Raw genomic sequence first — 16,584 nt, 5'->3', positions numbered from 1 at the left:
ACTGTAAGGAAAATCATGTAAATACCGAAGCGGAATATAAACATCACTGGGATTGATTTCAGTCTGCCACTATAACTGGTGAGATTTTAAATACTCATAGGCCAAAAGCAAATAAACTGTTTGTAAGAGTTACCTTCATGCTTGTAGCGCAGTATTTTCCGCCTGCTGAAGTTGAATGTGATGCGTCAGTCCATTACTGGCCACGAATGCGTTTGTGGACGAGTTTTTACTTAACAGGTTCTCTATCTCTCACAGTTTACCAACACTCCCGTGCCCATATCACTTGCTCGACTCAAGTAGGCTATATGTTTTTGCCTCTATAGTGCAAAACGTCCTTCGGGTGAAGACTGCTGTGGTGAAGGGGGCATCCATTCCCCTTTCCTGATAGTAAGCTTATTGGAACAGCACATGTGAGTGTTCCCACGTACCCGCCAAGTTGTCTAACCTCAAGCAATAACGTTATGCGCATCACTGAAACTTCAATTTTCCATGACTACGAAAGCCTGTTCTACTGTTCTTTGTCATTTTACTTGACTACAAGACACATCGTGCATTTAAGACCTTCCGCGGGTGTCCGCGATGTGAATGTGTGTCAAAAAGCACTTGTCAGAAAGTACTGCCTTCTAGCTATATCGAACGCTTTTTAAAAACCATTGTGTGCAACGTGTATTTTCAAATTCTATTCTCGGTGCTTTTTCATTACGTGTTGCATCTGTTATACGGCGACTAAACTTGAGCGGCATTTGTGGAATAAATTTTGCATTCATCAAAGAGAGCACGGGATTAGCCGAGCGGTTTAAGGCGCTGCGGTCATGGACTGTGAGGTTGGTCCCGTCGGAGGTTCGAGTTCACCCTCGGGCATGGGTGTGTGTGTTTGTCCTTAGGATAATTTAGCTGTAAGCCTAGGGACTGATGACCTTAACAGTTAAGTCCCATAAGATTTCACACACATTTGAACATTATTTTCATTAAAGAGATCTCCTACCTTCTTCTATTCGCGCTGCAATTTTACGAGGTGTATCATAATCAACAGCGAATCTACATCTATATATATATTCCACGAACCACCATACGGTACATGGCGGAGGGTATCTTGCACCAGTGCTATTCATTTCCTTAACCTGTTCCACTCGCAAGTGGAGCGACTGAAAAACGACCCTCTATATGCTTCCGTACGACCTCCGGTCTAAACTCTCTCAATAGCGTTTAGTAAAAAGAACGTTTTCTTCTTCTCTCTGAGGATTCCAGTTTGACTTCACGAAGCTTTTCCTTAACACTCGTGTTTATCGAACCCACCGGTAATCCGTCTAGCTTCTCACTCTTCCTTTAAACCAACCTGTAGGGGATTCCAAGAACTCCAGCACTACTCAAGGACGGGTCGCATATATGCTTTGTGCGCTGTCTCATTTGGATATGACCCACAAGTGACCTTCTTCAGGGTGTTTTTGTTTACTGACTGTGACAATGGCCGCGGAAACCTACGTTTATTGCGAACCATATCTTCAATAAACCGAAATCGACTGTTCGCCTTCCGTATGCGTTAGATCCATTTCGTCCCGGTTCGCAACGTTACGCCTAATATTTAATTGATGTACTGTACCAAGCAGCACACCCATGACACTGTAAACGAACTTCACAGGATTGGTTTTCTTTCTCGCCTGCATTTACTTACATTTTTATAATTTAGAACAAGCTGCCATTCATCACACCAAACAGAAATTCTGTGCAAGTTATCATGTATGCTCCGACAGCTACTTCAAGACCACCTTGTTCCGTACACCACAGCATCATCAGCAAACAGTCGCTTACTGCTGCTCGACCCGTCTGTCAGATCGTTTATGTGTGAAGGGAAGGAGAGTGGTCCTATCACACTTCACTGAGTCACTCTTGGGTTAGCTTTGTCTCCGATGAACACTCGGATTCCAGGACAATGTAATACATTCTGGTGCCTAAAAGTGTTCCAGATATACAGTATATGTGACAATCTATTCCGTACGCTCGGACTTTCCTTAAGTCTGCAGTTTGCCACTTCGTCAAACTTTTTGGGAAATCTAGGAATATGGAATCTGCTTGTTGCCCATAATATATGGTTCGGAGGACATCGTGCGAGTAAACAGCAAGCTGAGTTCTGCGTGAGCGGTGATTTCTACAGCCGATCCCATTTATAGACAGAAGCTTTTGTGTCTCAAGAAAATTTAATACATTCAAACCTAGAATATACACAAGAATTCTGCAGCAAGTCGATCTTAAAATTATTAGTTTGCAATTTGATGATTCTGTTGTGTTACTGCGAAAGTATACTTAATACTAGCGAACGCTTACCCGTGGATGTGGCCGCATTAACATGCTGTTTGCGAAACAGTTACAAAAGTATGGCTACAGGCCCGAGTGCCTTAAGTGTTAATTTTTGTCCTTCTTACTATAAACGTAATTGAACTGTAAACTTCTGAGTTAATCCATATCCAAGTGGACTCAGTTTAGGCGTAAACCTCAAGCTGCACATGAGTCATCGTGTCAACAAATTTCTCACTGAATGTTTCGTTAGAAGTAGAAGGTGATCGTCTTTTGGAACATATATTCTTACAATAAAACTTCACGGACGACCTTCGGTTTCTTGTAGCAGGATGTTCTGGTTACGGAGTGTTGGGGAATGCGGTAGCTGTGTGACAGGGCATCATCGGCGTATTCATCTACGACTTCAGTATGGTGTAAGACGCATAGGTCGAGCAGGGCCTGTATCTTGGCTTCCAAGGTCACCTGGACTCAACCTATTGGTTTCTTTTTTCTGGGATCATCTTGAAAGTGAAATGTACAGCAATACAGTTGATACAGTTCAAGAACTACAGAAGAGAATCGTGCAGTCTAGTCGAGGTTGACGAGAGTTGTTTGAAACAATTCGTAGGAAGGAAGGAAGGGAGCAAGGAAGATTCGATTTAACGTCCCGTCGATGTTGAGGTCATTAGAGACAGAGCACAATGTCGAATTGTGTCAAGGATGTGGAGGAAATCGGCCATGTCCTATCAAAGGAACTATCCCGGCATTTGACTTGAACGATTTAGGAAAATCACGAAAAACCGAAATCAGGATGGCCGGACGCGGGTTTGAACCGTCGCCCTCCAGATGCGAGTCCAGTGTCCTAACGACTGCGCAACGTCGCACAGTTCCTCTTACAAATGTGGAGCAAATCATAACGTGTAACGTCGTGGAATAATAGTGTATTTCTTGTTATGGGCATAATCGGAACTTGAACCCAGTGAGCTGGGACTTAATTGGAAAACATTTGTGTAAAGTGAGGTAGTATGTGATATGAAACTCAGCGGTCCGCCGTTACCCTGCAAACGGTTTGTATGCTGATGTTTGTCTACTAGAACACTTTCCTTCCATTATCGCGTACTTACACTTCTGTGAATTCCATTGTTAATTATGATACCCACCGTACAGCTGTACGTTATTGTTAGTACTCTCAGTCAGTATAACATTTTGCCCTTGTTCATGGTTTAATACCCAGTTATTTGCCTGCGTCATCCACCAAGCAGATACCGTTGCAGCCACAAAGTTAAGACGGCTGAAACGTACATCAGTGTCTGCAGGGCGTGTTGCTCAGGCATATCTTGATGCCTCACTCACGGTGTTTCTTATGTTTCTCTAATTTTGTGAACTTTCGAGATAGTGTCACACCTGACATCAACTGTCACCAAAGTAGTATCTGTGATTAGTACCTACACTGCTATACTGATGCATTTGTTGTCAAAATGTACTAAATGACAGAGAAATAACTTTTCCTTCTTCTACAAAGAACTTGGAGGTAATTCTGAACCATCCCTTGGAGTGGACCGAAAATGTAATACAGTCTGCAAGAAGGTGACAGCATCGCTTCAGTCACAACAAAAATATGACAAAACATTTCGCACTTAAAAAGAAGCTAGTAGAGACACTGTTACTCCCCATACTTGACTATGGCCTTGCTGTTCTCCAAGAACTTTCATATGACAGCTAACGGAGGCTGTAATATCCGATGAATGCTTCTGAACGATACATTTGCGACGTACTCTTTTACGACCGTATCTCTCCAGTCGAAGAACAACTGCCGTAACTATATGCGAATAAGCGTAGAGACTATCACATTCGCCGGCCGCGGTGGCCGAGCGGTTCTAGGCATTTCAGTCCGGAACCGCGCGACTGCTGCGGTCGCAGGTTCGAATCCTGCCTCGGGCATGGGTGTGTATGGTGTCCTTAGGTTAGTTAGGTATTTAAACTTAACTAACCTAAGGAGTGATGACCTCAGGTGTTAAGTCCCATAGTGCTCAGAGCCATTTGTACCATTTGAACTATCACATTCCATTTTTGCGCTATCGTCCTCACAATCATTATATTCCCTTATTTACCTTTAGTTCTTACACTACTATCTGAACAGCGGGAAAAATACTATTTCGGAACAAAGTAAAATACTCTCTCTACCATCACATATTCGCCAAATCACTGTCTGTGTCAGGAACTCGACAGTGAGACAATCTTCCTCAAAATATCAAAGAAATTAATTTTTTTCCAAATTTTAAGACACAGCTGTAGGTCCACCTTCTATCACAATAGGCATATCTCCTAAACCCCTTGCAGCTTATTTTCCCTACCCCTTGTCGCAGATTTCCCTATTTACATTATTTTCTAAAAGGTATTCTCACTGTCATTTCAATCTTCTCCACTTCCTTTATCTCTTCCGTTTCGGATAGTACTAAATATGGGTTGAAATGTGCTAATCTGATCTATTATTATTACTGTCAGTTAGTAGTATGCGCTGCCCTAGTCAGAGGGACTTAAAGTCCTGATCTGGTCAGGCATACGCGGCATTAGTGACAGTACGTGTGTCGTATGATAGGAATCTCTTTTCGACTCGCCTAATCTGCACGCCTGGTAACTGAGTCACTATTCACCACATTTACTTGCGACGGTAATGTATATTTACCACATGACTCATTTGTCATTGTATAGTATATCAACTGCCGAGACTCGAGAAAGAGAACAAATATTTCGATGACCAGACGTACAGTTCATAATGTTGCGAAAGAAGTAAGTAAATAAAAGGAATAGGCAGGATAGAGTGTCGAAGATGGCTCGCAATCCAATACCGTGACCACTTTAAAACAACGCCGTGGGTGTTATCTTTCGCTCGATTTTGCACTTGTTAAGCTTCGACCGTTCAAGGTTTTTATTTTACTCTTTTTCACAGTTCAGTAAACCTTCTTCCTTTTTTGATGCTTGATCTGCGTTCAGATTTTGACGGGTTATCCACTGGGCTATCTTACCAGCAAATCTGAGAGGGGTGCGATGGGGAGTTTCCCTTGTAAGTAGTCAGCCAGGCCTCCATCTTGGGGAACAGATGAAGGTCGCCATGTCCGGCCTATAAGGAGGAGGCAGAAAAATCTCTTTTTTTGGAGGCAAAATTCTGATGAAAATTCGTTCCGACTTTACTACTAGAAAACAACTCGTCGAGAACTACTACACTAACATACGTTAGAAACCACCTTCTAACATTGTCTCGACAGCATTTATTACTTTATATCATCCATGCGCTTGTACAGATTTAGTATTTATGTTCTTAACTGTTCTTCAGGAACATAGCAAGATATACAAAGTTAGATTATGAAAGAAGTACAGATATTAGGAAGGCACTGAAAATATTTCGTGTAAATTAAACGGTTGAAGAACTTAAGCAAGAATAGATATCCCTTGTGTTGCGAACGGAGGAATCACAATTACCACAACATTTTGGCAATACAGTCCGCAAGGTTAAAGGTGCACTGGAAGACCACTAAAAAGATGGGAGGACTAAATGTAGCTGCAGCAGTAGTACGAGTAGTAGTAGCAGCAGTAGTGAAGTAAAAGAAGAAGAAGCTCCTTAAGCGTCTGTTATCCATATGAACAAAAATTCCACGCTTGTGAATATAGATGGCATGTTCGTGCTGTTTTCACGTTTTGATACCATTTGAAAAATTGTCACCTCGTCGATAAAAAGGATTCAAGACTGAAACTGAGATGACACTTCTTAATGAACCTCAGACCTCACCACACACCGCAAGTATTTGTCATCATTTTCTGTCGTTATGTTGGACACCAGGTGATGTTGATATGCGCAATCGAAACTCGTAGGAACTGAAATAAGAACAGCTCGCTATCGACATTCCCACTGTTTGTTTCATCATTTTCGTTAAATACTTGAGTACCACCGCGATGCGTCAAGAAAATTACGGGAACTCATGAGCAGGATGAACTTACTACAAGTCTTAACGATTCACCGTGAAGAGATAATGGTACAGAGGTCGTCAGAAATATTTTATTATTGAAATAACATGCAAAACTCTGGCGTCAGTGCTTACTTACTCTACTAGCAATCAGCAGAGGAACTTCTCGACGGTTCTGATGTCTGTGCTGGTCACAGCACTTAGAAACTGTAGCTGCCAGCTTATTAAACCTACAGAAATTTAAATTTTACACTGTTGCTACATCGTTATAATCAATGTAAATAGCAAACAAGGGCTCTTGCTGATAAGGTATTCATTTTTGAAAAAAAAAAGTTGCATTCTATATGCTCATTTAAGGGAAACCAACAAGTTAAAGACTTGTTTCCGGATTGACAGAGAGTCTCAGTGTAGTGGACACCACTCATTCAACTCCGTTAGAAACTTTGAAACGTAGCCCAGCAAAGTCACTGCATCTCCTTTTCTATCTTCTTCGCGTGCTTTCATCTCGTTACAAACATCAGGACCCTCAGCACGCTGCACACCACCAAGTACTTTAAGACAATAACAGCCGAAGCAGCCGCTATCACGAAGGCAGCGACATCTATGAGCAGGTACTGGTACCAAGTGCGGCGCTCCCAGGTGCCTGATGACGTACTCCAGCGAGTAGACGTCCTCCTCCAGCGGCGGCCGGGGGCGGTCCCGGAAAAGCTGCGACAGGTGTTTGGAGCGCTCGCGGTACCTGTCAAGAAATTCTGCATTGTTGTTTTCAGGGATTATGGTGCTAGGAAGACTCCATAAATTTCACAAAGGACGTCTTTTTCCAAAGAGGCAATATTTCACCCACATTTAAAAATTCACCCACCCCCCTCCCCACCATCCCGAATTTTCATAATGTTTAGAAGCACTCCTATGATCCAGAGCTGGTGCAACTACGTGCTTACTCACACAAGTAGCAAAAATATTGTTGCACCACATTGCAATAGCTTTCACGAAACGTGAATTATCTTCATGCGCTTCTCTTCGCGTTATAATTGTTCCTTTTGTAGTCTACAGTGACAGTTTATTCTCACTGTATTGATACATACGTTTTAATTCACCTGACGCACAGACCATGAATTTCGCCATGTTAACATCCATCGAGATACTGATTCCTAATGAACCAGCAAGACATGCACATTTATCATAGTTACTGTACTACGACTTCCTGCATTATGTCTTCAAAATTCACTCTCTTTCAGAAAAAAAAACCCAACAGAACTAACATCAGGCAATGGAATATCGAAAGTTATGCTTGATGTCGTTTGACGATAAATGTATTCTCCAACGTAATTATAATTTAATCATTATTTAAGAACAATAGGCGTTTATTGTGTCTAAAGGTTCGCTTGCTCCTAGTCTATAACGTAATGCGTATGTAGGCTAGCGATTCAGCCACGTAGAACTGGTACAAGGTAAGGTGCATTCGTGACTCGGTTGAACACAGTGGGTCCAGGGCTCAGGACGCCCCGTGTCCAGCCTAGCTAGTGGACCGTTCCCCGCCAGCCAGGTGCAGGGGTAAGAAGACATCCTTTTCGCAAGACCATACCGAGAAAGACGATGTATTTCACCGGGAGCGGCTGCACGTACACTACTGGCCATTAAAATTGCTACACCAAGAAGAAATACAGATGATAAACGGGTATTTATTAGACAAATATATTATACTAGAACTGACATGTGGTTACATTTTCACGCAATTTGGGTGCATAGATCCTGAGAAATCAGTACCCAGAACAACCACCTGCGGCCGTAATAACGGCCTCGATACACCTGGGCATTGAGTCAAACAGAGCTTGGATGGCGTGTACAGGTACAGCTGCCCATGCAACTTCAGCACGATACCACAGTTCATCAAGAGTAGTGACTGGCGTATTGTTACGAGCCAGTTGCTCGGCCACCATTGACCAGACGTTTTCAATTGGTGAGAGATCTGGAGAATGTGATTGCCAGGGCAGCAGTCGAACATTTTCTGTGTCCAGAAAGGCCCGTACAGGACCTGCAACATGCGGTCGTGCATTATCCTGCTGCAATGTAGGTTTTCGCAGGGATCGAATGAAGGGTAGAGCCACAAGTCGTAACACATCTGAAAAGTAACGTCCACTGTTCAAAGTGCCGTCAATGCGAGCAAGAGGTGACCGAGACGTGTAACCAATGGCACCCCATACCATCACGCCGGTGATACGCCAGTATGGCGATGACGAATACACGCTTCCAATGTGCGTTCACCGCGATGTCTCCAAACACGGATGCGACCATCATGATGCTGTAAGCAGAACCTGGATTCATCCGAAGAAAAGACGTTTTGCCTTTCGTGCACCCAGGTTCGTCGTTGAGTACACCATCGCAGGCGCTCCAGTCTGTGATGCAGTGTCAAGGGTAACCGCAGCCATGGTCTCCGAGCTGATAGTCCATACTGCTGCAAACATCGTCGAAGTGTTCGTGTAGATGGTTGTTGTCTTGCAAACGTCCCCATCTGTTGACTCAGGGATCGAGACGTGGCTGCAGGATCCGTTACAGCCATGCTGATAAGATGGCTCTCATCTCGACTGCTAGTGATACAAGGCCGTTGGCATCCAGCACGGCTTTCCGTATTACCCTCCTGAACCCATCGATTCCATATTCTGCTAACTGTCATTGGATCTCGACCAACGCGAGCAGCAATGTCGCGGTACGATAAACCGCAATCGCAATAGGCAACGCCGGTCAACTGCTGTTTGTGTATGAGAAATCAGTTGGAAACTTTCCTCATGTCAGCATGTTGTATGTGTCGCCACTGGCGCCAACCTTGTGTGAATGCTCTGAAAAGCTAATCATATGCATGTCACAGCATCTTCTTCCTGTCGGTAAAATTTCGCGTCTGTAGCATGCCATGTTCGTGGTGTAGCAATTTTAATGGCCAGTAGTGTAAGTGTCCAAAGGGCACAATATTTCAGCAAACAACCATGTTGCTATTATAGCGTACGCTGATAAGCGAACCACTTGGAGGCTGGCGTGGCGCTTTTATTCCCCCTTCCCCCCCCCCTTCCCCCCCCCCCCCCGTCATTCCCCCCCCCCCTCCCCCCCGTCAGCCGTTCTACCCACCGTCTGCGCACCTCTTCTGTTCCTCTGCCTGCACGCGAAGTCATTTCGTTGTGGGATATCTCCCTGTTGTTACTGAGGACGGAGCTGTACGTCCTCGGGAGGTGCTGGGACGAGCTACTGGGAGCGGACGGCGGACAGAACGGCAGATGGGAGAGAGTCTACACGTAGTGAGTCCACCAGCGAACCTAATGATGGCTACGCGGTCGTTTCACGAAATATTGTGCCCGTCGGACGCTGACATCCGACTGTTCATCCGTGAACAGTTTCGTCATGAAACATGCTGGGCGAATCTGAAGAATCACACTGTTCAGAACTTTAGAGAATCGGCATTTGTGACAGACTGCGGAAAGTATCTTCAGCCACCAAAGGCTCGCGATGACACGATAAGAGGAATGAGGGATCTTACGGAGCTATAGACACAGACCCTTTTTCATCGCTCCATTTGTGACTGCAACAGGAAAGGGAATGACTAACAGTGGTAAGGTACCCTCCGCCACGCACCATACGGATGCTTACAGAGTATGTATGTAGTTGTAAACGAAGAGGTATTTTGATTAACACCTCTCTGGCTCTCTCACTCGGACTAAACTATTAACTGTCGCTGCCCTATCCAGACATATTACGCTGGACGTACAGATCCCCTGTGGGGTCACATTTTGCGGATCCTGTGTTGTCGTTCGAGAGCAGTAGATTCAGCACTGGTGTTTCAAATGTTGCCGGTCAAAGGAAACCGCGTACTTTAATGATAACACGAGAACCGTCTTTTCAGATATACCTGCCACATCTATCAGTGAAGTGCGAGTGCCACTTTCCGCACATAACGACCCCGCGACAGAATTTTTATTATTTTTAATTTTTAAATTATTTTTTGGTGGGTCAGGGGCATTGGTTTACAACAGCGCCATCAGAAGCCAAGACTCTATTCACTGACAGTAAGGGGAAATTAGCAAACGCTCCCACTGGATTTTTTTTTTCATGTACATGTGAGAGCTATGTATACTTAAACCATTAATATCACCAACAAACATCTGGTCGTGGATATCTACCTACATCTACATTTATACTCCGCAGGCCACCCAACGGTGTGTGGCGGAGGGCACTTTACGTGCCACTGTCATTACCTCCCTTTTCTGTTCCAGTCGCGTATGGTTCGCGGGAAGAACGACTGTCTGAAAGCCTCCGTGCGCGCTCTAATCTCTCTAATTTTACATTCGTGATCTCCTCGGGAGGTATAAGTAGGGGGAAGCAATATATTCGATACCTCATCCAGAAACGCACCCTCTCGAAACCTGGCGAGCAAGCTACACCGCGATGCAGAGCGCCTCTCTTGCAGAGTCTGCCACTTGAGTTTATTAAACATCTCCGTAACGCTATCACGGTTACCAAATAATCCTGTGACGAAACGCGCCGCTCTTCTTTGGATCTTCTCTATCTCCTCCGTCAAACCGATCTGGTACGGGTCCCACACTGATGAGCAATACTCAAGTATAGGTCGAACGAGTGTTTTGTAAGCCACCTCCTTTGTTGATGGGCTACATTTTCTAAGCACTCTCCCAATGAATCTCAACCTGGTACCCGCCTTACCAACAATTAATTTTATATGATCACTCCACTTCAAATCGTTCCGCACGCATACTCCCAGATATTTTACAGAAGTAACTGCTACCAGTGTTTGTTCCGCTATCATATAATCATACAATAAAGGATCCTTCTTTCTATGTATTCGCAACACATTACATTTGTCTATGTTAAGGGACAGTTGCCACTCCCTGCACCTAGTGCCTATCCGCTGCAGATCTTCCTGCATTTCGCTACAATTTTCTAATGCTGCAACTTCTCTGTATACTACAGCATCATCCGCGAAAAGCCGCATGGAACTTCCGACACTATCTACTAGGTCATTTATGTATATTGTGAAAAGCAATGGTCCCATAACACTCCCCTGTGGCACGCCAGAGGTTACTTTAACGTCTGTAGACATCTCTCCATTGATAACAACATGCTGTGTTCTGTTTGCTAAAAACCCTTCAATACAGCCACACAGCTGGTCTGATATTCCATAGGCTCTTAATTTGTTTATCAGGCGACAGTGCGGAACTGTATCGAACGCCTTCCGGAAGTCAAGAAAAATAGCATCTACCTCGGAGCCTGTATCTAATATTTTCTGGGTCTCATGAACAAATAAAGCGAGTTGGATCTCACACGATCGCTGTTTCCGGAATCCATGTTGATTCCTACATAGTAGATTCTGGGTTTCCAAAAACGACATGATACTCGAGCAAAAAACATGTTCTAAAATTCTACAACAGATCGACGTCAGAGATATAGGTCTATAGTTTTGCGCATCTGCTCGACGACCCTTCTTGAAGACTGGGACTACCTGTGCTCTTTTCCAATCATTTGGAACCGTCCGTTCCTCTAGAGACTTGCGGTACACGGCTGTTAGAAGGGGGGCAAGTTCTTTCGCGTACTCTGTGTAGAATCGAATTGGTATCCCGTCAGGTCCAGTGGACTTTCCTCTATTGAGTGATTCCAGTTACTTTTCTATTCTTTGGACACTTATTTCGATGTCAGCCATTTTTCCGTTTGTGCGAGGATTTAGAGAAGGAACTGCAGTGCGGTCTTCCTCTGTGAAACAGCTTTGGAAAAAGGTGTTTAGTATTTCAGCTTTACGCGTGTCATCCTCTGTTTCAATGCCATCATCATCCCGGTGTGTCTGGATATGCTGTTTCGAGCCACTTACTGATTTAACGTAAGACCAGAACTTCCTAGGATTTTCTGTCAAGTCGGTACATAGAATTTTACTTTCGACTTCACTGAACGCTTCACGCATAGCCCTCCTTACGCTAAATTTGACATCGTTTAGCTCCTGTTTGTCTGAGAGGTTGTGGCTGCGTTTAAACTTGGAGTGAAGCTCTCTTTGCTTTCGCAGTAGTTTCCTAACTTTGTTGTTGTACCACGGTGGGTTTTTCGCGTCCCTCACAGCTTTACTCGGCACGTACCTGTCTAAAACGCATTTTGCGATTGCCTTGAACTTTTTCCATAAACACTCAACATTGTCAGTGTCGGAACAGAAATTTTCGTTTTGATCTGTTAGGTAGTCTGAAATCTGCCTTCTATTACTCTTGCTAAGCAGATAAACCTTCCTCCCTTTTTTATATTCCTATTAACTTCCATATTCAGGGATGCTGCAACGGCCTTATAATCACTGATTCCCTGTTCTGCACTTAAAGAGTCGAAAAGTTCGGGTCTGTTTGTTATCAGTAGGTCCAAGATGTTATCTCCACGAGTCGGTTCTCTGTTTAATTGCTCGAGGTAATTTTCGGATAGTGCACTCAGTATAATGTCACTCGATGCTCTGTCCCTACCACCCGTCCTAAACATCTGAGTGTCCCAGTCTATATCTGGTAAATTGAAATCTCCACCTAAGACTATAACATGCTGAGAAAACTTATGTGAAATGTATTCCAAATTTTCTCTCAGTTGTTCTGCCACTAATGCTGCTGAGTCGGGAGGTCGGTGAAAGGAGCCAATTATTCACCTAGCTCGGTTATTGAGTGTAACCTCCACCCATAATAATTCTCAGGAACTATCCACTTCTACTTCACTACGGGATAAACTACTACTAACAGCGGCGAACACTCCACCACCGGTTGCATGCAATCTATCCTTTCTAAACACCGTCTGTACCTTTGTAAAAATTTCGGCAGAATTTATCTCTGGCTTAAGCCAGCTTTCTGTACCTATAACGATTTCAGCTTCGGTGCTTTCTATCAGCGCTTGAAGTTCTGGTACTTTACCAACGCAGCTTCGACAGTTGACAATTACAATACCGATTGCTGCTTGGTCCCCGCATGTCCTGACTTTGCCCCGCACCCGTTGAGGCTGTTGCCCTTTCTGTACTTGCCCAAGGCCATCTAACCTAAAAAACCGCCCAGCCCACGCCACACAACCCCTGCTACCCGCGTAGCCGCTTGTTGCGTGTAGTGGACTCCTGACCTATCCAGCGGAACCCGAAACCCCACCACCCTATGGCGCAAGTCGAGGAATCTGCAGCCCACACGGTCGCAGAACCGTCTCAGCCTCTGATTCAGACCCTCCACTCGGCTCTGTACCAAAGGTCCGCAGTCAGTCCTGTCGACGATGCTGCAGATGGTGAGCTCTGCTTTCATCCCGCTAGCGAGACTGGCAGTCTGCACCAAATCAGATAGCCGCCGGAAGCCAGAGAGGATTTCCTCCGATCCATAGCGACACACATCATTGGTGCCGACATGAGCGACCACCTGCAGATGGGTGCACCCTGTACCCTTCTTGGCATCCGGAAGGACCCTTTCCACATCTGGAATGACTCCCCCCGGTATGCACACGGAGTGCACATTGGTTTTCTTCCCCTCTCTTGCTGCCATTTCCCTAAGGGGCCCCATTACGCGCCTGACGTTGGAGCTCCCAACTACCAGTAAGCCCACCCTCTGCGACCGCCCGGATCTTGCAGACTGAAGGGCAACCTCTGGAACAGGACAAGCAGCCATGTCAGGCCGAAGATCAGTATCAGCCTGAGACAGAGCCTGAAACCGGTTCGTCAGACAAACTGGAGAGGCCTTCCGTTCAGCCCTCCGGAATGTCTTTACAGTGATGATTCTTACCAAAGGGGTTATTTTAAAGCCCACTTCAAAAAATGTTACCATTAGCAGATTACATGAGCTCCATGGGGCATGTAGCAGCTTCATCCCCACCGAATGCAACAGAAGGGGTCTGCCGTGGAACCAGTAGAGCACATGCCAAGATGTCAGTATGCAAAATCTCCAACAAGAAACGAGTAGCTCTGAGAACATTTGTGGGAGGGGGGGAGGGACGACGACAAAATAAACTCTAACTTTGCTAGCAGATAAGGGCAGTCGTACGATAAAATTGAGAGAAAGATGAGTCATCCTTGCTACACAACGTCATTAAAGGTCCTGTAACACAAGCAGCAGTGCCATCATGACGAATGGATTTGCTAAAGCACACAATAAAGACCCATGTGTAGTAATACTGACACACTTACATACCGTGGTGTGTACTGCTGTTTATAGTTCTGACACTCCAGTTAAATCAGTTCATTTCTCTCAGATCTCGATTAAAAAATATGTGCTAGGGTTGGAAATGGAGAAGCTTTAGGGCTGCCATAGTGTTATCGATTACTATCACACGTACCATAGCGACTCTGGTGAATATCCCCCATAGTATAATACTCCCGCAAAGGCCAGCATATGATCCACGGTGCGTGTTTTGAGGAGCCGTTAGTCTGTATTACGGCGTTTCCAGAGAGGACCATCGAGATGGTGTGGAGAGAAACGTATTTGATCCGACACCTTTTCATTGATCCACATTTCAGTCTCGAAAATCTCGTCCGCACTTCAACCGTAATTGACGATGGCGTTGGGTGTTCATTGGAACACGTAGGGAACCCCGTGGTCGACTGTGGACCTGCACTTGTTGTCAGATGTGCCACAAGTCACATCCTGAAAGAACGGCAAGTCTCCTATTTCCGCTTCCTGTGATGAGGCGTAAACGTCCAGCGTGTTTTCGCCTACTCGTGAATTCGGTGTCCTTCATCCTCGATCGTCGCTGGAATGATTCCTCATTCGTCTCTTCTCATTTCGTATGTTTTTCTTGCTGAGGCACCAGGTTGCATACAATCTCGCAGTACAAGGTAACGTTGACCACGTCACTGTATGGAGAGTGCTACGGGAGAACCAGTTGTTTCCGTACCATGTACAGCGTGTGCAGGCACTATCAGCAGCTGATTGGCCACCACGGGTACACTTCTGCGAATGGTTCATCCAACAATGTGTCAATCCTCATTTCAGTGCAAATGTTCTCTTTACGGATGAGGCTTCATTCCAACGTGATCAAATTGTAATTTTTCACACTCAACATGTGTGGGCTGACGAGCATCCGCACGCATTTGTGCAATCACATCATCAACACAGATTTTCTGTGAAGGGTTGGGCAGGCATTTTTGGTGATGTCTTGATTGGGCCCCATGTTCTTCCACCTACGCTCAATGGAGCACGTTATCATGATTTCATACGGGATACTCTACCTGTGCTGCTAGAACATGTACCTTTACAAGTACGACACAACAGATGGTTCACGCACGATGGAGCTCCTGCACATTTCAGTCGAAGTGTTCGTACGCTTCTCAACAACAGATTCGGTGGCCGATGGATTGGTAGAGGCGGACCAATTCCATGGCCTCCACGCTCTCCTGACCTCAACCCTCTTGTCTTTCATTTATGGGGACATTTGAAAGCTCTTGTCTACGCAACCCCGGTACCAAATGTAGAGACCCTTCGTGCTCGTATTGTGGACGGCTGTGATACAATACGCCATTCTCCAGGGCTGCATCAGCGCATCAGGGATTCCATGCGACGGAGGGTGGATGCATGTATCCTCGCTAACGGAGGACATTTTGAACATTTCCTGTAACAAGGTGTTTGAAGTCACGCTGGTACGTTCTGTTTCTATGTGTTTCCATTCCATGATTAATGTGATTTGAAGAGAAGTAATAAAATGAGCTCTAACTTGGAAAGTAAGCGTTTCCGGACACATATCCACATAACATATTTTCTTTCTTTGTGTGTGAGGAATGTTTCCTGTAAGTTTGGCCGTACCTTTTTGTAACACCCTGTATACAAGACATACAGAACAATGAAAGACATTTGTGTATAGAGAATTTGTCCCATTTTTTATTCGTAATACACATCATTCTGTAGTGAAGAGTGTTCCTCAAGGCGGTGGTAATGTTAGAATATATAAAACTCATCTGCTCCGTGTGTCTGCAGATGGGCAACCCAGTGGACAGATTCTCAGAGCGGGCTGCTCGCGCCAGTACCACATAACGTCTTTTCTAAACTGCAACTGAATTGTTTGTGAAATAATCGTAACCAGCAGAGCGCGTAGTGAGCGACTGACCCAGTATGGCGGTCTGCGGCAGCCACCTGCTGGCCCACACGTTGCCAGGCAGCCGCACGCCGGCCGGCAGCTGGGAGGCGTCGCAGCGCAGCAGAACTCACTGCTCCAGGCTGGACAGCGCCTCCAGGACGGCGCGCATCTTCTCCAGCGGCAGCGTGTGCAACGGAATCAGGCTGCCGAACGACACGTACACCGCGCCCTCTCTAGACCCAGACAGGAACTGCTCCATGTCCTGCGAACAAACAACGGCTCATATGAAACTTCCTGGTAG

General features: G+C 45.3%; 1 protein-coding gene across 1 annotated transcript in view; it reads right to left on the bottom strand.

Moving 5' to 3' along the window:
• LOC124616632 (UDP-glucosyltransferase 2-like) overlaps nucleotides 1-187 on the bottom strand; it is a 62,512-nt gene extending 62,325 nt beyond the window's left edge. Inside the window, exon 1 of the mRNA XM_047144958.1 lies at nucleotides 134-187. Within this exon, the coding sequence (XP_047000914.1) occupies nucleotides 134-139 (6 nt within the window). The 5' untranslated portion in view covers nucleotides 140-187. The remainder of the gene's footprint in view (nucleotides 1-133) is intronic.
• Between the last annotated feature and the right edge of the window lie 16,397 nt (nucleotides 188-16,584).

This window comes from Schistocerca americana, chromosome 5 (genome assembly GCF_021461395.2).
Source record: "Schistocerca americana isolate TAMUIC-IGC-003095 chromosome 5, iqSchAmer2.1, whole genome shotgun sequence".
Lineage (NCBI taxonomy): Eukaryota > Metazoa > Arthropoda > Insecta > Orthoptera > Acrididae > Schistocerca > Schistocerca americana.
The sequence above is the reverse complement of the archived record's forward strand: the minus strand, read 5'-3'. Positions and strand labels throughout refer to the sequence as shown.